Source organism: Hemitrygon akajei, chromosome 5 (genome assembly GCF_048418815.1).
Source record: "Hemitrygon akajei chromosome 5, sHemAka1.3, whole genome shotgun sequence".
NCBI classification, from domain to species: Eukaryota; Metazoa; Chordata; class Chondrichthyes; order Myliobatiformes; family Dasyatidae; genus Hemitrygon; species Hemitrygon akajei.
Genome location: NC_133128.1, coordinates 103,278,229 through 103,303,475, shown reverse-complemented (window position 1 = coordinate 103,303,475; position 25,247 = coordinate 103,278,229). Strand labels below are relative to the sequence as shown.

Sequence of the window (25,247 nt, the reverse complement as noted above, 5' to 3'; positions counted from 1 at the left end):
ATCCCGATACACATCTCTCCCTGTGTACCCAATCCCGGTATCCATCACTCCCTTTGTACCCAAACCCTGTACCAACCTCTCCCTGTGTACTTAATCCCGGTACCCACTACTCCCTGTGTACCCAATCCTGTTATACACACCTCCCTGTGAACCCAATCATGGTGCCCATCACTCCCTGTGTACCCAATCCCAGCACCCATCAGTCCCTTTGTACACAAACCCTGTACCAACCTCTCCCTGTGTACCCAATCCCGGTACCCATTACTCCCTGTGTACCCAATCCCGGGACCCACCCCACACTGTGTACCGAATCCTGGTATCCATCACTCCCTGTGTACCCTGTCCTGGTACCCATCACTTGATGTGTACCCAAATCCGATACTCCATCACTCCCTGTGTACCCAGACCCAGAACACATCACACGTCGTGTACCCAATCCTGGTGCCCACCCCTCCCTGTGTATGCAATCGTGGTACCCATCACTGCCTGTGTACCCAATCCCAGCACCCATCATTCCCTGTGTACCCATTCCCGGTATCCATCACTCCCTGTGTACACAATCCCTTTATCCACTCCTACCTGTGAATGCAATCCCGCCACCCATCAGTCACTGTGTACCCAAACACAGTTCCCAGCATTCCCTGTGTACCCGATACCCATTACTCCCTGTGTAACCAATCCTGGTACTCATCACTCCCTGTGTACCCAAACCTGGTGCACACCACTCCTTATGCATCAAATCCCAGGACCCACCCCACCCTGTGTACCCAACCCCAGTACCCATCACTCCCTGTGTACCCAAATCCAATACTCCATCACTCCCTGTGTACCCAATCGCAACACCCATCACTCCCTGTGTACCCAATCCCGGAACAATCACTCCCTGTGTTCCCAATCCCGGTACCAATCTCTCCCTGTGTATCCAATCCCAGTACCCACCCCTTCTGGTGTACCCAATCCTGGTATCCATCATTCCCTGTGTACTCAATCCTGGTACCAGTCACTCCCTGTGTACTCAATCCCAGCACCCATCACTCCATGTGCACTCAATTCCGGAACACATCAATCCCTGAGTATCCAATCCCGGTACCCACCACTCCCTATGTAGCCATTCCCAGTATCCATCACTCCCTGTGCAGCCATTCCCAGTACCCACCACTCCCTGTGTACTCAATCCCAGCACCCATCAGTCGCTGTGTACCGAATCCCGGTACCCATCACTCCCTCAAAACTGTGGTTCAGAGATAATTTTCCTCCTGAGTGTCATAAGTTTTACACAAGGAGTGTCCACCCCAGTCTGGTGGATTATGGGGAGACTACTGGATAATAGCTCCAGATTGTACAACAAACAATGGATAATCAAACCACAGAAAACCCTGTGCTGATAACTTGCTTCATTTCAATATATTACTCTGAAAAGATTACTCACACCATAGAAAAGACCAAATCGGCTGTCGGGAAAATAGGATGGCAGTAGTTTGTGTCCAAGACTCAGCAGAGGATCCTCGTAACCCCACAGCAGCTCCTCCACACTGTGAGTTTGAAAGATTGCACTGCTCTTCATGGCAAACAAGAAGGAGAAGATGATTTTCTGGGATGCACCGATGTGTTTTAGTGATTCCAGCAGAGCCTAGGGAAAGGAACAGGAAAACATATAGTCTATCACATTCATACAGGCAAAATCTTTTCCAAAGTAGTGTAAACCCTGTCTAAGGATATTGCTGATCATTGATAGTGTGTGTGCATCACCACAAGGTCAATATTGATAGTCTGCTTCTAATTATTTTTGAGAAGTTGGTCTTCTTGAATTATCGCATGCCTCTGGGTAGAACATACCCAGGTAAACTGGTTGGTTATTGTCACATATATCCAAGAACAATGAAAAACATTGTTTTGTATGCCATTCTGCTCTGCAAGTCAAACAAGAAGGATGAGACCATTTTCTGGCTGCCCCAATGTGCTTTTGCATTTCCAGCAGGGTTAGAGAAGGGAATGGGGGAACACTTGATGATAATGTTTTGATGCTAGGCTAACACAACCCGTCAGGAACTAGCAATCATAAAGTAGAATAAAGAACTATTTATACATGATGTTACTTAGATATATTTATACCAAAATGCTTTTACTGCCATTGTTGGACACAATGGACAGCTCCCTCCACCATACCAAAATGATTACATGGAAATTGATGTTAAATGTGTTGCAGCCTCAAAATTCACATCCATTTTGCCAAAACAATTTAAGCCCCTCCAATCAGGTTTCCTCTCCTCAACTCTACCAAAACAAGTTTGTTCAAGGCTCCCAATGTCAGTTAATGTAATGAGCACAAAGATCACCCGGTCATCTCTCTTCTCCCATGTTTATCGAGCAGAAGATACAAAAGCTTGAGAACACGTACCTCCAGGGTCAAAGACAGGTTGTTAGAACATAGTCCTTAAAAGCATTGCTCTTCAACTAAATTCAAAATAATTGATATTAATCAATAGTAAATGTTAAATGCTCTTAGTCTGGCTGCTCAGAAAGATTGATGCAGGCAGACAGGAGAAAAGGTTCAAAGATGTGATACAACTGGGAGTACAATAACCACTATAACTGATTCTAGGATGTTGATGCTTTGGAGAGGTTGCAGAAAAGGATGCTGTTGGAATTAGAGGGCATGTGCTATAACAAGAGGGTGGACAAACTTGGGTTGTTTTCTCTGGAGCGGCAAAGGTTGAGAAGAGATCTGATAGAGATTTGCAAGATTATAAAAGACGTAGGCTGAGTAGATGGACAGTATCTTTTCCCAGGGTTGAAATGTCTAATACAAGAGCACATGCATTTAAGGTGAGAGCGGTTGAGTTCAAAGGAGAGGTGCAAGTTTTTTTACACAGAGTGGTGGGTGTCTGGAATACACTGTCTGGGGTGGTGGTAGAGGCAGATACATTACGGATTTTTAAGATACGTTTAGATAAGCAAATGAATGCAAGGGAAATGGAAGAATATGGATATTGTGTATAGAGAAGGGATTAGTTTAGTTGGCCATTTGATTACTAATTTAATTGGTTCAGCACAATATTGTGGGCCTATTTCTGTGTTGTATTCTTCTACATTCTATGCTCTATGTTAAATACGAGGGGTGACTGATAAGTTTGTGGCCTAAGGCAGAAGGAGATGAGTTATACAGCTCTCGTTACATGTACATGCAGTTCAACTCTTTGAGTGATTATGCAGAAAATTTGAAGTTAATAACTCATCAGGGATGATTGATAAGTTTGTGGCCTAAGGTAGAAGGAGATGAGTTATTAACTTCAAACTTTCTGCATAATCACTCAAAGAGTTGAACTGGATGAACAAATGGTAAAATGGATCGGCAAATTTGCAGATGATATCAATTTTGGGGGTGTAGTGGACAGCAAGGAAGACTATCAAAACTTGCAATGAGATTTGGATCAGCTGGAAAAATGGGCTGAAAAATGGCAGAGGAATTTTGATAGGGCTGTAAAGAAAGAATTTGGCACATTGGCAATGGGGGCCCTCAACTCACAAGTAGGGGCGGTTATCCCCCACAGCTAGACATTTCCTCTGGCTCAACGCAGGGTCATCTACTAGAGATCTCAGCCTTGGAATCACACGTTCATTGCCATTTTTGTTATTATTTGCGTTTCTTGGTTCTTATTTGTTCAGGGAGTAGATCGATTAAGTTTTATTCTAATTTCAATGATACATTGACAGAAAAATATAGATGGCTAAGGACAAGGTAAAATTCATTTCTTTTAATGTAAATGGGCTATTAAATCCAATCAAACATAAGAGAATTTAATCCAAAATGAAAAAAAGAACAAGCCCATGTAGTATATTTACAGGAAACTCATTTAAATGATAATGAGCATAAAAAACTAAAGAGAATGGGCTTCATTAATCTGTTTTTCTCCTCATATAAATCAGGACATAGGAGAGGAGTTGCTATTCTTATCTCAAGTAAGCTAAATTTTGAAAAAGTATTCAAAATAGGAGATAAAAACGGCAGATATATTCTGGTAAGGGGGAATATAGACAGCAATTCAGTTACTCTATTGAATATATACGCAGCCCCGGGAAGTGATATTGGTTTCTTTCAGAAAATTACTGATATTATGGTAACGGAAACAGAAGGTATCCTGATATGTGGGGGAGACTTAAATTTACAATTCCAACCAAACTTAGACTCTTCCAATAGAAAAACATATGAAACAAAATCTTTACATAAGAAAGTTAATACACTTTTTGAGGATGTTGGTTTAATTGATATATGGAGGGACCTTTTCCCTGACAGAAGGGATTACACTCATTATTCTGCTCCCCATTCTGTATATACAAGAATAGACTATTTCATAACATTTGGAAAAGACAAAGACAAAATAAACACCTGTGGAATTGGGACAATAGATGTAAGTGACCATGCACCTATATATTTATCTGTTGATTTTGACCTACAACCAAAGAATACTATTTGGAAACTAAATTCAAGTCTACTCAATGATCCATACTTTAAGGAACAAATTAAAAAAGAAATTGGTCTCTACTTAGAATTTAATGATAATGGAGAGGTTTCACCTCCCATTTTATGGGATAGTCTGAAGGCGGTCTTAAGAGGGAAATTTATAGCTCATATAAGAAGAAAATAAGGAATAAAACATTAGAGGAATTACAAAATAGGCTGAAGGAACTAGAGAAAAAACACTAATTGAATTTGGCACAGGATACATTAGGGGAAATTAAAAGAATTAGAAATGAAATAAATAGTTTGGCTACACAAGAAATCAGGAAAAACTTAATGTTTCTGAAACAGAGACATTATGAAAGTGGATCAAAATCTATGAAAATACTGGCGTGGAAACGGAAAAAAAAGATAGCAGAAAATACAATTCATAGAATTATGGACCCAAGAACGAAAATGATAAAAAATAAGCTAAGTGAAATTCAAGAAGCTTTTGAAGTGTTTTACAAAACTCTATATTCCAAAGTTCCGGGGGAAGTATAACCCAAATTAACACCTTCTTGAATTCTCTAGAGTTACCCACTTTAAGCAAAGAACAAAATAGAACGATGACTGCTGACATAACTGAAGTTGAATTAAAAGCTGCAATTAGTAGGCTTAAATTAAGCAAGTCACCAGGATCAGATGGGTATACGGCAGAGTGGTACAAAGAATTTAAAAATGAGTTAATTCCTGTTTTACTCCCCACACTAAACTGGGCTCTAAAAAAGGCACAAACGCCACCCAGTTGGAAGGAAGCGATAATCTCAGCTATACCGAAAGAAGACAAGGATAAAATGGAATGCAGGTCATTTAGACCAAAATCCGTTCTTAATGTAGATTATAGATTATTTACCTCCACCATGGCCAAACGATTAGAGGAGTTTCTACTGTTACGAAAACCCCGTAACCAGGTAACTTACCAGCAAAGATAGATGGATCAGCTGAGTCGGATGCTACTATTTTCAAACGTTTTATTCAACAAGGGCACAAACGTATGGTTAATACAAAACATTCAGATCATACACGTCGTCAAAACTCAATCTAAAACACCGGTGTAACCATAATCAATCAGAAATAAGCTCTACAGTTGTCTAGGGGTTAATACTGAGTCCAACGGAAATATAAAGAGTCACTCAGAAGTTTGCCGGCTTTTCCTTTTGGGAACCGCTGGGATTTTCACGTTGTAGAGAGAGAGAGAGAGAGAGACGACTTAGAAAAGATACACACTTGCCCGTCGTCTTGGCAGAGCAAATCCTTGGAACCAGGGGAGCAGACTTCCCCGTTGTTGTTTAAAAGCAGTCTTTCGTTGGTTTTAGCCACAGATTCAAATTCAGAATCTACCGCACGTGGCTTCCTTCAAAATAGCGTCCCGCTCCCACGGGAATCGATCTCGTGTCTACTGGGTGCTTCTGGGTGCTTCTGAGGGTCCTCCCCTCAGACCCGCCTTTATACTTCTTCACGGGATCACAGGTGTCAATCAAGTTGCAGGTAATGCGATCTCTCTCTCAACCAGCCCACTTTGCCCGAGGGCTTTTCACGTGGTCTCCATGAGACAATAGTCAAAGTCACCTTTATTCTGCTTCTTGGGAGAACGTGGTCTTCCGCACGTCTCTCGCTCTTGGGTCAGTTGACCCCCCTTAACTAGAGTTCTTGCGATTTTCACAAAGGAGGGGGCCAACGGCATAACACCTCCCCCCATAATGGGTTTTTAACCAGCGGTTAAAAACAGGTTGACACAGGAATTTTTTTTTTTGAATCTACATACTACACAAGCTTTTCTCTTCACAGAGTACTACTGTTATACATTCAAGTCAGTATCTAAACAGGTAACAAGTACAGTGCCCCTTTTCTTTAATACCTTAACCTCATGTGCCATACTAACGCCTGGTAGCATCAAACTTCAGCTCAATAACCACCTTATTTATTTGCTTTCTTCAGCAACATAACTAAGGAGGTGTGATCTTAGCTTACATACATCTACAAAGGTTCATGCAAAAGACAAATTTTTATGTTACTTTCAAACTTAACAGTCAAGCTTCCATGGGTGTTGTCTTTATTATTCACATACTTTGTCAAAATCCCTTAAAACCGGCTTCTGCTATTTTAAAAATCGCGTCCCCATTAACCCTCGCCTCTTTTCCGGTTAATTCCCTCGTGGCGATCTTGGGCACCCTGGCGAAATAGGCTTTCGCCCGCTCCTTTCATAGGAGTTATTTTATCAGCGTGTTCCAAACTTAGACCACCCAATTCCTTAATTTTAGGCAATTTGTCGTTTTTCTCTTCTGCTTCTGCTTCTAGCTGCTTTAGCTGGAGTTCACGATCCCGCTTTATCTCTAATTCCTTTAGTTTGAACACATGCTCTCTTTCCACAGCCCTTTCCTTCGCAGCTCTCTCGGCATCTTTTTCCCTCTCAGCTCTCTCCACAGCTTTTTCAGCTGCTTCTACGTCCAGCTGCTTTACTTTAAGCTCATAGTCCAGCCTTGCTTTCTCCAACTCTACCTGATCTGTCCCACTCGCTAATCTCTTTTCGGGGATATTTTCCAAATCCTCAGCTGCAAACACCTTTTTCCCAACGTAATGCTGGTGTATGACCCTTCGCACTTCCTGCTTTTTCATTGCTGGCTTCACCGCTGTGAGGTCTAACGCCTGCGCCAAATTTACCAAGTCTGATTTTGTAGCCTTCCCTAGCGCCTCTACCGTCGGGTCTCTCATAAATTCACCCACATCCATCTTTGCTGGTTTCCCGTCTGGCTACCTGCGTAACCAGATTTAAGTTTGGACTTACAGCCCGATTCACTGACCCTCCCGTTTGGTTTCAAATCCGGGACGAGAACCCCACTTGTTACGAAAACCCCGTAACCAGGTAACTTACCAGCAAAGATAGATGGATCAGCTGAGTCGGATGCTACTATTTTCAAACGTTTTATTCAACAAGGGCACAAACGTATGGTTAATACAAAACATTCAGATCATACACGTCGTCAAAACTCAATCTAAAACACCGGTGTAACCATAATCAATCAGAAATAAGCTCTACAGTTGTCTAGGGGTTAATACTGAGTCCAACGGAAATATAAAGAGTCACTCAGAAGTTTGCCGGCTTTTCCTTTTGGGAACCGCTGGGATTTTCACGTTGTAGAGAGAGAGAGAGAGAGAGAGAGGACTTAGAAAAGATACACACTTGCCCGTCGTCTTGGCAGAGCAAATCCTTGGAACCAGGGGAGCAGACTTCCCCGTTGTTGTTTAAAAGCAGTCTTTCGTTGGTTTTAGCCACAGATTCAAATTCGGAATCTACCGCACGTGGCTTCCTTCAAAATGGCGTCCCGCTCCCACGGGAATCGATCTCGTGTCTACTGGGTGCTTCTGGGTGCTTCTGAGGGTCCTCCCCTCAGACCCGCCTTTATACTTCTTCACGGGATCGCAGGTGTCAATCAAGTTGCAGGTAATGCGATCTCTCTCTCAACCAGCCCACTTTGCCCGAGGGCTTTTCACGTGGTCTCCATGAGACAATAGTCAAAGTCACCTTTATTCTGCTTCTTGGGAGAACGTGGTCTTCCGCACGTCTCTCGCTCTTGGGTCAGTTGACCCCCCTTAACTAGAGTTCTTGCGATTTTCACAAAGGAGGGGGCCAACGGCATAACACTACCCATACTGATACGTAATGATCAGACAGGTTTTATACGACAACGCCAGACTCAAGACAATATACGAAGGACCCTTCATATTATGGATCATATACAAAAAAATAAAATTGAAGCAATAGTGATAAGCGTGGATGCTGAAAAAGCATTTGATTTGGTTAATTGGAATTTTCTTTACAGAGTTTTACATAGATTTGGTTTCCATAACACAATTATTAAAACTATACAGGCACTATATGACAACCTTACGGCTAGGATTAAAATCAATGGATATTTATCAAATAGTTTTACCCTAGAAAGGGGCACGAGACAGGGTTGTGCATGGTCACTGATACACTTCACATTATATCTGGAACCATTAGCTCAATACATCAGACAATAATGAAGATATCAGGGGAATTACTATTAAAGGGACAGAGCATAAATTGGCTTGTTATGCGGATGACATTTTGATCTATCTAGGGCAACCGACATACTCTTTACCTAAATTGATGCAATCCTTTGAACAATATGGTCAATTATCAGGATACAAGATCAACATAGATAAAACCCAATTACTTTCATATTACTATAGCCCACCAAGAGAAATTGAAAGTCAATACCCCTGGGCATGGCACAGAGTCTTTCAAATATTTGGGCATCATTATGCCAAAAGATTTGGCAAAATTATCAGAATGTAATTATCAGCTTTTATATAAAAAATTAAGGAAGATCTGGCAAGATGGAACCTGATTCCTTTTTTCAGTCTCAATTCAAGGATTGAGTCTATTAAAATGAATATACTGCCCAGATTGTTATATCTCTTTCAGACCCTACCAATAGAGATTAATCAAAATCAATTCAATGAATGGAACAAGATGATCTCAAGATATATTTGGCAGGGTAAAAGGCCTAGAGTTCGTCTCAAAACTTTGCAATTAGCAAAGGAAAAGGGGGGATGGGGCCTACCTTCTCTCAGAGATTATTATTTTGCAGCACAGTTGAGAGCTGTGATATGTTGGTGTAACCCATCATATGACACTCAATGGAAAAACATTGAGGAGCGGTTACGTCCCATCCCCATACAAGCAATTTTGGCTGATAACAACCTCCTGATAACATAAATACTATTGATAACCCTTGGGTGAAATTGACTCTTAAAATATGGAAAACTACTATAAAAGAATATAATCTAGAGGGAGATATTGTAATTCTTAAATAGTGTGCATATGACTCGGATTTTACACCAAATAAATTGGATGCTAGATTTAAGGACTGGACAGCTAAAGGAATAACAGTTCTTTGCAACATAATGAAAGAAGGAACACTGTTCAGTTTTGAAATGCTTAAAGAGAAACACTTATTAGAAAAACAAGATTTTTATCGGTATTTACAGATGCGACAATGTGTTAATAAAATGCTTAAAAATGTAACCAAGGCAAATACATGCTTGATAGAGCTCTTTAGAAAGGCATAATTCAGATAATGGTAGTAGAATCATTTCAAGCATTTATAAGGAGTTGTCAAATCTTAAAACACATTCGACTTCATACATTAAAACAAAATGGGAGAAGGAAGGAGGGATAATTATATTTGAGGAAGAATGGACAACAATATGGAGATATCAATGGAAGTGTACCAGTTCACAGAAATGGAGGGAGTTTGGATGGAAAAACTTGATAAGATATTTTATTACACCCTCTCAGAAATCCCATTATGATAGTAACCTCCTTGTTTGCTGGAGAAATTGTGGAAATCAAAATGCAAATCATTATCATATTTTTTGGGACTGCCCTGTTACCAAAAACTATTGGAGGGGGATACACAATGCCCTAAAAGACATCTTTAAATGTGAAATACCCTTAGAGAGTAAGACCATATATTTTGGATATATACCTCAAGAATGGTTGAAAAGAGATAAATATTTAATGAATATACTGTTGGTGGCTGGTAAAAAGACTCTTACTAGGAAATGGTTATCACAGGAGAGCCCAACTTTAAATACATGGATGGAAATTACAATGGACATTTACAAAATGGAGAAGATAACAGCATCTGTTAACCTAAGCTGGAACAATTTGATTCATACTGGGGAAAATGGTTTAACTACATAATGCCTCATAGGCCTGATTTTATACTCACAAATCAATGAATATGTTGTAAAAAAAAAGATCACTCCCTACTTGTACATAGTTCTTTCCTTTTGCTTGTGTTTTCTTTCCACTCTTTTCTGTAAGTGTATACCTCAGATAAATACTTTGTGGAGATTTGTGATATATATGATTATATGATATATATTTACAATGTCTGAAATACATCTTATGGAAATGTTTGTTTAATGATGAACTTCAGTAAAAAAATAAATTACCAAAAAAAAAGAAAGGCAATAAAGAACATCTTGACATTTTTCCACAGTGCAACATAGAAACCAAAGGTCTTGATATGATTTTTTGAATCTCAGCTTCAGCTCAAAGTCAGTTTGTAGTAACATCAGTTCTTCCTCCATCCTTCCTGTTAATTCCTCATTACGAGTGGTCAGAAATGGATTTACTACCCAACTTGGAATTTGGATCGCAAGAAGATCTTGAAATCTCTGTGCTATATTTTTCTTTAGCTCATATAACCATATAACAATTACAGCATGGAAACAGGCCATCTCGGCCCTTCTAGTCTGTGCCGATGCTTACACTCACTTAGTTCCACTGACCCGCACTCAGCCCATAACCCTCCATTCTTTTCCTGTCCATATACCTATCTAATTTTACGTTAAATGACAATACCGAACCTGCCTCTACCACTTCTACTGGAAGCTCATTCCACACAGCTACCACTCTCTTGAGTAAAGAAATTCCCCCTTGTGTTACCCTTAAACATTTTCCCCCTAACTCTCAACTCATGTCCTCTTGTTTGAATCTCCCCTACTCTCAATGGAAAAAGCCTATCCATGTCAACTCAATCTATCCCCCTCATTATCTTAAATATGTCTATCAAGACCCCCCTCAACCTTCTATGCTCCAAAGAATAAAGACCTAACTTGTTCAGCCTTTCCCTGTAACTTAAGTGCTGAAAACCAGGTAACATTATAGTAAATCTTCTCTGTACTCTCTCTATTTTGTTGACATTTTTCCTATAATTTGGTGACCAGAACTGTACACAATATTCCAAATTCGGCCTTACCAATGCCTTGTACAATTTTAACATTACATCCCAATTCCTATACTCAATGCTCTGATTTATAAAGGCCAACATACCAAAAGCTTTCTTCACCACCCTATCCACATGAGGTTCCACCTTCAGGGAACTATGCACCATTATATCTAAGTCACACTGTTCTACTGCATTCTTCAATGTCTTACCATTTACAATGTATGTCCTATTTGGATTATTCCTACCAAAATGTAGCACCTCACACTAATCAGCATTAAACTCCATCTGCCATCATTCATCCCACTCTTCTAACTAGCCTAAATCTCTCTGCAAGCTCTGAAAACCTACTTTATTACCTACAACGCCACCTACCTTAGTATCATCTGTATACTTACTAATCCAATTTACCACCCCATCATCCAGATCATTAATGCATATTACAAAAACATTGGACCCAATACAGATCCCTGAGGCACACCACTAGTCACCGGCCTCCAACCTGACAGTTATCCACCACTACTCTCTGGCATCTCCCATCTAGCCACTGTTGAATCCATTTTACTACTTCAATATTAATAGCTAACGATTGAACGTTCCTAACTAACCTTCCATGTGGAACCTTGTCAAAGGCCTTACTGAAGTCCATATAGACAACATCCACTGCTTTACCCTCGTCAACTTTCCTCGTAACCTCTTCAAAAAATTCAATAAGATTTGTCAAACATGACCTTCCACGCACAAATCCATGCTGACTGTTCCTAATCAGACCCTGTCTATCCAGATAATTATATATACCATCTCTAAGAATACTTTCCATTAATTTACCCACCACTGACGTCAAATTGACAGGCCTATAATTGCTAGGTTTACTCTTAGAATCCTTTTTAAACAATGGAACCATATGAGCAATAAGTCAATCCTCTGGCACCATCCCCGTCTCTAAAGACATTAGAAATATTTCTGTCAGAGCCCCTGCTCTTTCTACAGCAACTTTCCTCAAGGTCCTAGGGAATATCTTGTCAGGACCTGGAGATTTATCGACTTTTATATTCCATAAAAGTGCCAGTACTCCCTCCTCTTTAATTGTCATAGTTTCCATAACTTCCCTACTTGTTTCCCTTACCTTACACAATTCAATACCCTTCTCCTTAGTGAATATCGAAGAAAAGAAATTGTTCATAATCTCCCCGATCTCTTTCGGCTCCACCCATAGCTGTCCACTCTGATTCTCTGAGGGACCAATTTTATCCCTCACTATCCTTTTGCTATTAATATAACCATAGAAACCCTTCGGATTCATTTTCACCTTACTTGCCAAAGCAACCTTGTATCTTCTTTTAGCTTTTCTAAATTTTTTCTTGAGATTCTTCTTACATTCTTTATATTCCTTGAGCACCTCATTTACTCCATGCTGCCTATATGTATTGTAGATCTCTCTCCTTTTCCGAACCAAGTTTCCGATATCCCTTGAAAACCATGGCTCTCTCAAACTTTTAACCTTTCCTTTCAACCTAACAGGAACATAAAGATTCTGTACCCTCAAAATTTCACCTTTAAATGACCTCCATTTCTCTATTACATCCTTCCCAAAAAACAAATTGTCCCAATCCACTCCTTCTAAGTCCTTTTGCATCTCCTCAAAGTTAGCCTTTCTCCAATCAAAAATCTCAACCCTGGGTCCAGTCCTATCCTTCTCCATAATTATATTGAAACTAATGGCATTGTGATCACTAGACCCAGAGTGCTCCCCAACACATACCTCCGTCACCTGACCTATCTCATTCCCTAACAGGAAATCCAACACTGCCCCTTCTCTAGTCGGTATCTCTATGTATTGCTGCAAAAAACTATCCTGCACACACTTTACAAACTCTAAACCATCCAGCCCTTTTACAGAATGGGCTTCCCAGTCTATGTGTGGAAAATTAAAATCTCCCACAACCACAACCTTGTGCTTACTACAAATATCTGCTATCCCCTTACAAATTTGCTCCTCCAATTCTCGCTCACCATTAGGTGGTCTATAATACACCCCTATAAGTGTTACTACACCTTTCCCATTCCTCAATTCCATCCAAATAGTCTCCCTAGATGAGCCCCCTAATCCATCCTGCCAAAGCACTGCTGTAATATTTTCTCGGCCAAGCAATGCAACACCTCCTCCTCTTGCCCCTCCAATTCTATCGCACCTGAAGCAATGAAATCCAGGAATATTTAGTTGCCAATCACACCCCTCCTGCAACCATATTTCACTAATAGCTACATCATATTTCCTGGTATCAATCCATGCTCTAAGCTCATCCACCTTTCTTACAATGTTCCTAGCATTAAAATAGATGCATTTAAGAAACTCTCCACCTCTTCCTCTCTGTTTATCCCTAACGATGTGATCAACTTTATTATCTTTTTCTTCCTTCTCCCCTACATCTTTGGTCTGAGCACTCCCCTTCCGTATCACCTGCCTATCCTCCCTCACACACTGTCTACTAACTTTCTCTATTTTTGAACTAACCTCCTCTCCCCTAGTCTCTTCAAATTGATTGCCACCCCCCAACCATTCTGGTTTAAAGTCTCCCCAGTAGCCTTAGCAAATCTCCCCGCCAGGATATTGGTCCCCCTCGGATTCAAGTGTAACCCGTTCTTTTTGTACAGGTCACACCTGCCCCAAAAGAGGTCCCAATGATCCAGAAACTTGAATCCCCACTTCCTGCTCCAATCCCTCAGCCACGCATTTATCCTCCACCTCATTCCATTCCTACTCTCACTGTCACGTGGCACAGGCAGTAATCCTGAGATTACTACCTTTGTGGTCCTTCTTCTCAACTGCCTTCCTAACTTCCTATATTCTCCTTTCAGGACCTCTTCCCTCTTCCTACCTATGTCATTGGTATCTATATGTGCCACGACCTCTGGCTCTTCACCCTCCCACTTCAGGATATCTTGGACGCTATCAGAAACATCCCAGACCCTGGCACCAGGGAGGCAAACTACCATCCGGGTCTCCTGATCGCGTCCACAGAATCGCCTATCTGACTCCCTAACTATTGAGTCCCCTATTACTACTGCCTTCCTCTTCCTTTCCCTACCCTTCTGAGCTATAGGGCCGGGCTCTGTGCTGGAGGCATGGCCACTGTTGCTTCCCCCAGGTAGGCTGTTTCCCCCCAACAGTACTCAAACAGGAGTACTTATTGTCAAGGGGTACAGCCACTGGCGTACTCTGTAGTACCTGAAGGGTCATACAGGGGACACAATATATTTGAAGATCTTCATCTGGTATTCTTCTTCCTCCTCCAGATCAGAGAGGCTCAGAAACTGGGAAAAGTCATGACAACCAGTGTTTAGTTTAAATAAGGTAAACTTGGACAGAAATTTGGAGGTGACTGATTTGACCTTGATAAGGTTCATATCATTTCCTTGTAATTGGAGACTGATTTCATCAAACTTTGCAAATAAATCTGACAAATAAGCAATGTCATGCCTAATATTCTTGAGTTGAATGAAGCATACAAGTCCCTGCTGATGGATGTTGCTTTTCTGTGACAGTGTCTTGTGTAGATGTGCTCAATGGTGAGTGGGCTTTACCCATGATGAATTGGGCGTATCAACTACTTTTTGTAGCATTTTGCATTCAAGGGCATTGGTGTTTCCATACCAGGCTGTGATGAAGCCAGTCAATATACTCTCCACTACATATCTATAGAAATTGTAAAAGTTTTAGATGTCATGCTGAACGTTCGCAGACTCCTCAGGAAGTAGAGTTGCTGCCAGGTTTTCTTCGTAATTGCACTTACGTGCTGGGCCCAGGAGAGGTCCTCTGAAATAATAATACCAAGGAACTTAACTGACCATTTCCATCTGTGATCCTCCAATATGGACTGGCTCATGGACCTCTAGTTTCCTTCTCCTGAAGTCAAAAATCAGCTCCTTGGATTTGTTGACATTGAGTTAAATGTTTTTATTGCACCACTCTGCCAGATTTTCAATATGGTGAAATATATGCTGATTCATCATTTTTGATTCAGTGGTGTCATCAGCAAATTTGAACATGGCCTTGGAGCTGTGTTTAGCCACACAGTAAAGTGAGTAGAACAGGGGGCTAAGCACACAACCTTGTGGTGTATCCATTCTGATGGATATCATAGAGGAGATGTTGTTGCCAATCTGAACTGACTGGGGTCTGCAAGTCCCCTTGCAAATAACAACCCTTTAACCAAACTTTCATCTTTTATGAAGCAAACATAACAAAGAAGCAAAGATTTGTTCCCTGGCAAAGTTGACTCATCCGAATGCAGAGCGAATTCTGTTACCCTAAGAATGATGCACAATGTGTCTTCCGCATTCTCAGTTATTTCATCTATTTGTCTTTGAACAGTTGTCACTGAAAAGAATCGCTTGCATGGGTCTGGTGGCATATGCAAAACTATACTCAGAATCTCCTTTATTGTTGGCAGAACCAGTTTTTCTCCAATTGTATGAGGCTTCTCAGATTCAGCAATGAGGAATGAAATGTTGTATGAAGCATGCAAACCATTACTGTTTTGTTGTGAATATGTTTTGAAGTGTTTTCCATTTCTGAAAGTTTTCACTAAGTGACTAGGCCAAGTTCTTGTTTGCTTTATCAGAGTTTATTCTCTTCAAATGTTCAAGAAACCTGGATGGTTTCTGTCACAGTTCCAACCGTTAATTCCCCATTTTCTCCTAATTCCCTTTGATGGCAGCACACCTGGTTTTCACTAAGACCTGCAGTATAAAGAACCCCGGCTTTGCACCCACTAGTTGCCAGATCATTGGTTTTGCCAGTGTGGTAATTAACGTTTCCCAGCCACTTAGGATTGCGTGTTCTAAATTTTGTTTCAGTACCGAGGTTTACCTGTGTAACTCCATCTCTCTGTGCTAAGAGAAGTTTTGTTTGCCACTTCCTTTTCTGCGCTCCGTGCCAAGATCAGTTCTGCCTGCCTCCTGCTTTCCTGCACTCCCTCCTGTTTGCCATTCAACGCTCACGCCCGTGTCTGCATCCTAACTCAATCTCCGTGCCTGTGTCCTGCATTTGGGTTTGCCACGTTCGTTGCAACAGAACGATCTGGCCACCATGGACCTAGTGGACTCGAACACTTCAACAAGCCCTCGCCAGCCAGGGTTCCCCACTGGGACATCACGAACAAATCCTCTGGGAGGTCATGGAGAACCTCCGTTCCTTGTCTGCTCACATCACGCAGATCGGTGATCAGGTGGACCGAGTCTCCACTCATTTTACTCAACTCACTCCTGGAACCCTGTCTAACCAGCCCAGACAGTCTGTAGCAGCAACCAGCTATGCATCAGCAACACCCCCACCAAGAGAGCCTCACGTACCTGAACCAGAGCACTACGCTGGAGATTTGGGGAAGTGCCAGGGCTTCCTTCTGCAAAGCTCCTTGGTGTTCGAACAGCAGTCGTCAACGTACTCCACGGATAAGTCAAAGATTGCTTATATCATGAGGTTGTTGCAGGGAAGTGCATTAGCGTGGGCCACAGCTGTTTGGGATAACCAATCAGATATCTGCTCTTCTTTCGTCACCTTTATCACGGAAATGAGAAAGATTTCTCATTTACCCCATCCGTGGTAAAGACACCGCCAAGCGTCTACTCACTCTCTGCCAGGGCTCACGCAGTATTGCCGAATATTCAGTGGAGTTCTGGGCGCTAGCGGCTGACTCAGGGTGGAACAATGAGGCACTCCAAGGGGTATTTCGGAATGGTCTCAGCGACATGGTGAAAGATGAGTTGGCGGCAAGAGACGACACCGACAGCCTGGATTCCTTGATCTCCCTAGCCACCAGGTTGGACAATCGTTTCCGAGAACGCCATAGAGAAAGAACAGGTTGTCCACCACCTTTGGCAGTCCATGGCACTCATTACCACCTCCCGCCAGAACAAGCCTCTCTCCTCCTCCTGCTCCTAGAGTAGCTCCCAGCCCGGCCATTTCCACTGCCCCGGGAGAGGAACCCATGCAGCTGGGATGGAACTGCCTCTCTCCCGCTGAGTGACTCCAGAGATTGAGAGCGGGTGAGTGTCTATATTGCAGCCAGTCCGGCCACTTCCTTGCTACCTGTCCCCTTCGGCCAAAAGGGAAGGCCCAGTAAAAAGGGGGATCCTGGTGAGCCAGACACCATTCCCTTCCGTCCCCCGACCCCTGATGCAGCTTCAAGCCACTTTGTGTTATAACCAACAGTCCCTGCCTCTGTTAGCACTAGTAGACTCCAGCATTGAAGGAAACTTTTTGGATGAAAACTTAGCCTTCCAAGCCAGAATTCCTCGTGAGCCATTGAGCACCCCCCTGGAAGCCTGGGCACTGGACGGTAGACTACTGGCCCGAAGTCACACACTGCACACCACTCCTGTCTCTCCTTCTCTCCAGAAACCATCGGGAACAGGTACGATTCAATTTGATTTCCTCTCCCGTATAGTTCTTGGTTACCCCTGGTTAAGCCGTCATAACCCCTACATCGACTGATCCACCGGGAAGATAGTCAGCTGGAGTTCATTCTGCCATTCCACTTGTCTACAATCAGCCCTTTCCCCAGTGGAGGTCACTGCGACTTTGTCTGCCTCTGAACCCCCCCCCCCCCCCCCCACCCCAGCTTATCCAAGGTTCCAGTAGATTACCGCGATCTGGGAGAAGTGTTTAGCAAGCAACGGGCTCTTTCCCTGCCTCTCTACCTACCAGTCAGATGTACAACCTGTCCCAACTAGAAAGGGAAGCAATGGAGGCTTACCTAAATGACTCTCTTGCAGCTGGCATTATCTGACCCTCATCTTCCCCTATAGGTGTAGGTTTCTTCTTTGTGGGGAAGGAAGATGGCTCACTGCGCCCCTGCATTGACTACCGTGGCCTGAACAGCATCACCATAAGGAATAAGTATCCACTGCCCCTTATCAACTCTGCATTCAAGCCCCTTCATGGAGCCACAATTTTCTCAAAGTTGGACCTGTGGAATGCCTATCCGGGTCAGGATAAGGGAGGGAGATGAATGGAAAACAGCTTTTAACACCCTTCCTCGGTCATTTCAAATATCTGGTCATGCCATTCAGTCTCACCAATGCCCCCTCTGTCTTCCAAGTCCTGGTAAACGATGTCCTTAGGGACCTTATTAACTGTTTTGTTTTCGTTCATAATTATATTCTCTCATAGTCTTCAGGAACACATCCGCCATGTCGATCAGTTTTTTCAGAGGTTTTGGGGAACAAGCTATTCGTTAAGGCAGAGACGTGCGAGTTCCATGCCTGTTCTGTAAGTCTCCTGGGGTACATCATTGAGAGCGGGCAAGTGAGGGTGGATCCCGAAAAGATCCGGGTGGTGGCAGAGTGGCCAAATTCCATGATGCTCAAACAACTCTAGCGATTTCTGGGGTTTGCAAACTTCTACCATTGCTTCATCAGGGATTACAGCCGGTGGCAGCGCCCCTTACTCGACTCACCTCTCCTGCGACCCCTTTTCACTGGGACCCCGAAGTGGGCTCAGCCTTCTCGGAGCTGAAGAGGCATTTCACCTCCGCTCCCATCCTGGTCCAACCTGACCCCTCTCGCCAATTCATTGTGGAAGTCGACGCCTCCGACTCTGGGGTGGGAGCGGTCCTCTCCCAACGCTCCATCCCAGACCAAAAACTCCATCCCTGTGCCTTCTTTTCTGGCCAGCTGTCCCCTGCCAAACAGAACTACAATGCTGGGAACTGGGAGATGCTGGCCGTCAAACTCGCCTTGGAGGAGTGGAGGCACTGGCTGGAGGGAGTTGAACATCCACTTACCGTCTGGACAAACCATAAGAACCTCAAATACATCCAAACTGCTAAACGCCTTAATTCCTGTCAAGCCTGTTGGGCATTATTTTTTGGCCTCACTTTTCATCCTGGTTCCAAGAACGAGAAGCCAGATGCTCTCTTTTGTCAATACGTTTCAGAGGAGGGCCTTCCCAACCCTGATACCATCCTTCCACCATCCTGTGTAGTGGCTGCCCTCACCTGGGAGATCAAATCCACAGTCAAAGAGGCCCAACTGACTCTGTTCGGTCTTAGGTTCTCCAGTGGGGGCATACTTCTCGTTTTGCTTGCCATCGAGTAATCAATCGAACTCTGTCCCTTCTGAAGTGACATTTCTGGTGGCCCACCGTGGATGCTGACACCCGTTCCTTTGTCTCTGCCTGTTCTGTGTGTGCCTGTGGAAAAGCCTCCCACCGACCACCTGCTGGGTTGCTTCGAACCCTACCTGGCTCTAGCCGTCCTTGATCCCACATTGCTCTGGATTTCGTTTCTGGACTACCCCCTTCACATGGTAACACTGCTGGATTCACCGTGGTGACCGTTTCTACAAAGCCGTGCACTTCATAGCCCTTCCCAAACTCCCTACAGCTCGGGAAGCAGCTGACTTCCTTGTCCATCACAGCTTCCGCCTTCATGGAATTCCCTCTGACATTGTTTCTGACCGGGGCCCCCAATTCATCTCTCAAGTCTGGAGATCCTTTTGTCAAGCCCTTGGAGCCTCAGTGAGTCTGTCTTCCGGTTTCCATCCGCAGACTAACAGTCAAACAGAATGAGCAAACCAGGATTTGGAAGCAGCACTGCGCTGCATTTCCGCCAACGACCCGTCACCCTGGAGCACCCATCTCACTTGTGTGGAGTACGCCCACAACTCCCTGGTCAGAACCGCCACCAGAGTGTTTCCCTTCGGATGCTCCCTCGGTTACCAATCCCCTCTGTTTCCTGCCCATGAAGACGACATCGCCATGCCCTTAGTTCAGGCCCATCTCTGCCAGTGCCACAAGGTCTGGAAGGAAGCACGCTCGGCCCTGCTCCGTTCCGCTGACCGCAACCAGAGGATTGCCGATCGCCATCGAATTCCTGCACCCAACTATCAGCCTGCTCAGAAGGTTTAGCTCTCTTCAAAAGACATCCCCCTTAAGAATAAACCCAAGAAACTCGCCCCTCATTACCTCAGACCATTTGAAATTGAGAGCAGCATCAACCCCTTGGTGGTCAAGCTCAAACTGCTCAGATCCATGCACATTCATCCCACGTTCCATGTCTCCCAGCTGAAACCTGTTTCTGTCAGCCCTTTGTGCCCTCCTGCTGAACACCTTCCACCCGCCCGGGTCATCGACGACTACCCAGCTTACACCATCCGGTGAGTACTGGATGTGCGCCGCCGAGGCAGGGGTCTCCAGTACCAGGTCGATTGGGAGCGATACTGTCCTGAGAAGCGCACCTGGATTCCCCGCTCCTTCATCTTGGACTCCTCCCTCATCCAAGATTTCCATCGAGACAATCCGGACAAGACCTGGTGGTTTGCCTGGAGGCTCCTGTTGAGAGGGGTGGGGGTACTGTCAAGGTCCTGACCGTTGGTTTCTCATTTTCTCCTAATTCCCTTTGATTGTGCTATGGTTCCGACCATTAATTCCCCGTTTTCTCCTAATTCCTTTTGATGGCAGCACACCTGGTTTTCATGAAGACCTGCAGCATAAGAACCCTGGCTTTGCACCCACTAGTTGCCAGTGTGGTAATTAGCATTTCCTGGCCGCTTAGGATTGTGTGTTCTAAATTTTGTTTCAGTACCGAGATTTACCTGTCAAACTTAGTCTCTTCGTGTCAAGGGAAGTCTTCTAAGTTCTACTCCAGTTCTGAGGTTTACCTGTGTAATCCAGTCTCTCCGAGTCAAGATAAGGATTCCAAGTTTACTCCAGTACCGAGGTTTACCTGTGTAACTCCGTCTCTCCATGCCAAGAAAAGTTTTGTCTGCCGCTTCCCTTTCTACACTCCGTGTCAAGATAAATTCTGCCTGCCACCTGCTTACCTGCACTCCCTCCTGTTTGCCGTTCAACGCTCACGCCCACGTCTGCATCCTAACTCAATCTCCGTGCCTGTGTCCTGCATTTGGGTTTGCCACGTTCATTGCAACAGTTTCTTTAGCTAGAGAGTAATGAGTCTGTGGAATTCATTGCTGTAGTTGGTTGTGGAGGCCAGGTGTATTTAAGGCAGAGGTTGACAGATTCTTGATTTGTCAAGGTATGAAAGGATTTGGGGAAAAGGCAGAGATGAGAGCTGAGAGGGAAAATTGGATCAGCCATGATGAAATAGTGGAGAAGACTCACTGGGTCAAATGGCCTAATTCTGCTCCCCTATCTTCTGGTTTAACTGCTTCGTTGGTAAGGACATTTTCTCACAATAGACACATTGGCTGCTGTTGGTGCTTGGTGTTAGTAAACAACCTTATTTCAGATTTTCCACACTATACACTTTTTTGTTTTGTTTTCTCCTGTTGTCAATGACCATGGTCGTCACCTGTTGTTTAAATCCAATCTCAATAGTCCGTGAGCCTGGGCCACTGGTACCATCTGGGGGTGTAATTCTTATAGTGATTTCTAGCACCCCTAGTGCTAGAAAATATGAGATAGCATTGCAGCAGTGGTAGCTTTCAAATGGGAGGGTGATCTTCTTGAAAGAAGACAAGTCTTTGTTTGGACGCAACATAGGAGCAGTAGAAGAGCAACTCCCAGGAAACTCTGCTACAGTGGTTGATGGAATGAGTTTGATCCAAAGAGTGAAAGTTACTTTCAGAGATGTTGCCACAACAATTCTGGGCACGGCTCTGAGGGAAGACAGTCAGAGTAGCAGAATAGATGTTGTGTTTGACACATACAAGGAGAACTCTATCAAGAATAGTGAAAGATCTCTCTGGGGTGAAGAGACTGGTCATGAGTTGCAAGGTATCACAGGCACACAGATGGTGAGGCAGTGGAGGGGCTTCCTGACCAACGTCAGTAACAAAAATAGTCTCATTAGCTTCATAGTCCATGAATGGAGGAAGGTGGTATAGAGCAAAGCTACAGGAGAAGATTCTGTATGCAACTGTGAATGACAAATGTTACAGAATCACATCTCAAGACAGTGAGGAGGTGTCAGCTCTTCAGTGTCAACAAGAAGAAGCAGATGGCTGCCTACTTCTCCATGCTGCCCATGTCACAAGAGAGGGATAGCAATCTGTAGTGATCTGCTCAGAAGACACAGATGTCCTTATCATGTCTTTAGCATTTTGTGACAAGATTGAGGCCCCATTCTTCTAGAAGTGTGGCAATAGAACCCTTACAAGGCTTGTAGACATCAGGAAGGTTGCTGCCACTGTTGGCATAGAGGTTTGTAGGGCTCTCATCGGGTCGCACGCATATACAGGATGTGACACTGTCAGCACTTTTACAGGCAAAGGGAAAACAAGTGCCCTAAAACTTCTGACCAGCAACAGGGAAACTCAGGACACATTTTTAGAGTTGGGTCAGGAATGGGACCTCTGCCCATAACTAATGGACAAACTCCTGCATACCCCAAAAGCATCGACCACCAAGGTCAATGAGCTCAGGTATCACCTTTTCTGTGCCAAAAAGGTGAAATCAAAAGTCATTAACTCCAACCATGCAAGGACTGCTTAACAAAACATGCACAGTTTGCCAACTACCAGGCTGGTATATGGAGAAGATGTTTGGAGAAGGACTCACATGTGCCAAGCCCTGTTGGCAGAGGATTGAAGATGGAGAGAGAAGAGGAAGCTGAAAAGTTGGTGGTTCACTGGATGGAAGGCCAGCCAGCACCCGATGCCGTCCTGGATCTACTGGCCTGTAACTGTCCAAAAAAATGTTCACTCCCAAAATGTATGTGTGTTGCAAATGGCCTCAGGTGTACTGATGTGTGTAGACTGGCAGACTGTGAGAACCAGGCATCCACCTCAGAGAGTGTGGCAAGTTCAGATGAAAATGTGGAAGACTTGGAAGATTATTATGATTATTTCAGTAGAAGTGGTAGAGGCAGGTTCGGTATTGTCATTTAAAGTAAAATTGGACAGGTATATGGACAGGAAAGGAATGGAGGGTTATGGGCTGAGTGCGGGTCAGTGGGACTAGGTGAGTGTAAGCGTCAGCACGGACTAGAAGGGCAAATGTTACAGAATGGCCTGTTTCCGTGCAGTAATTGTTATAGATAGATAGATACTTTATTCATCCCCATGGGGAAATTCAACATTTTTTCCAATGTCCCATACACTTATTGTAGCAAAACTAATTACATACAATACTTAACTCAGTAAAAATATGATATGCATCTAAAATCACCCTCTCAAAAAGCATTAATAATAGCTTTTAAAAAGTTCTTAAGTAGTTTACTTAAATACATTGAGTCCTAACCCCGGCACTTTAACATATCTTACTCCTGGCGGTTGAATTGTAAAGCCGAATGGCATTGGGGAGTATTGATCTCTTCATCCTGTCTGAGGAGCATTGCATCGATAGCAATAATATATGGTTATATATTATTAATAGGTTATGAAAGTATTGACTACCATCACTGTGATCAATAAAGGGGAAAGTTATGACAACCTACATTCATTTCCTGCTACCACCTGTAAGAAATTCTTTCATTCTCCCCATGACTTTGTGGGTTTCCTCAGGGTGCTCCAGTTTCCTCCCACAGTCCAAAGATGCCCTGGTAATTGGTAATTGTAACAGTAATTGTGATTAGGTTAGGATTAAATCAGGGGATTGCTGAGCAATGCAGCTCGAAGGTCCAGAAGGGACTGCTCTGTATCTCAATAAGTAAATAAATCAATCATAAGGCATGTGTTGGCAATGATAAATTGGGAAACTGCTTTACAAGGTGTGACAGTAAATCAAAGAATCCAAGAATATTCATAATTAATACATAGCTTACAAGTAATATACAGTAAACACAAAGTACACTGCAGATGCTGTGGTCAAATCAACATGTACAAACAAGCTGGAGGAACTCAGCAGGTCGGGCAGCATCTGTGGAAATGAGACTGCTCGCTTCCATGGATGCTGCCCGTCCTGCTGAGCTCCTCCAGCTTGTTTGTAAGTAATATACAGGCTGTCCCTTAGTTCCGATCCTGATGGTTGTTTCTATAGTGAATATATTTTTTGTAAGTCAGAAGTGAACAGGAAGAGTGTGTGAGAGAGGACCACATAGACAGCTGTGATGAGAATGAGCAGGTAGGGGAAGAGTGCCTTCCAGTCAGCCTCACAGACTCATTGAGTGAAGATCCTCCCAACACTCAGCATTCTCTCCTCTGTTTGGCTTGACTCAGCCCCCAGTTGATGTGGTTCAGGGGTGAGAGGGGGTGAATACACATGAAAATGACACACTCCTAAACCAAATGGCCATCCCTACATGGCAGAAGATGACTGCAATCCCCACATCAGCCAGCAAATCCAACCCATCTATCCTACTGTCTCTCAAACACATTCTTAATGTAGCGTGTTCCTGTAGAGTTAATGGAGAGTTGTGGATCTGTAGATTCCTTTAAAGCAAAAATAAACAACAGCAGAGTTATCTAGTGGTGACTATCAGATGAATTTTAAATGAGCGTTAGACTAAGGGAAAATAGTAATGCTGAGAACTGGGAGATTTCAGCAAAGGACTGAAACATTGATAAGGAAAGAGAACATATTACACAAGATGGAAAATTACAAACACTGCCAGAGTTTCTATGGGTATGCCAAAAAGAGAAAAAAGGCTGCTGAAGTTAATGTGCTAAAGTTAAAGTTAATGTTCAATCCCACAGACAGAGATAGGGGAGATTACAATGGATAAGAAAATGGCAGGTAAGTTACTAAGTATTTTGTCTGACAAGACAGAGAAAACTTTTCAGATACATTGATTGTATATTTCAGATACAATAGCGTAGCAGTTAATACGAAGCCATTACAGCTCAGACCATCGGAGACCGGAGTTCAATCCCAGCATCCTCTGTAAGGAGTCTCTGTACATCCTCGCTCTGGAATGCCTGGGTTTCCCCCGGTGCTCCGGCTTCCTCCCACACTCCAGAGGCATGCTGGCTAGGTTAATTGGTCATTCTATAATTGTCCCCTCGCAAAATCAAAGGGGCTGCTTGTGGACTACAGGAGGAATGGAGACAGTCTAATCCCAATAGACATCAATAGATCTGGG

The 25,247-nt window shown here is 43.4% G+C and overlaps 1 protein-coding gene across 1 annotated transcript in view; it reads right to left on the bottom strand.

Annotated features, from left to right (window-relative positions):
* Positions 1-25,247, bottom strand: part of LOC140728034 (lysosome membrane protein 2-like) — a 251,613-nt gene that overhangs the window by 206,987 nt on the left and 19,379 nt on the right. The window contains exon 4 of the mRNA XM_073046149.1: positions 1,430-1,630. Coding sequence (XP_072902250.1) covers positions 1,430-1,630 — 201 coding nt within the window. The remainder of the gene's footprint in view (positions 1-1,429; positions 1,631-25,247) is intronic.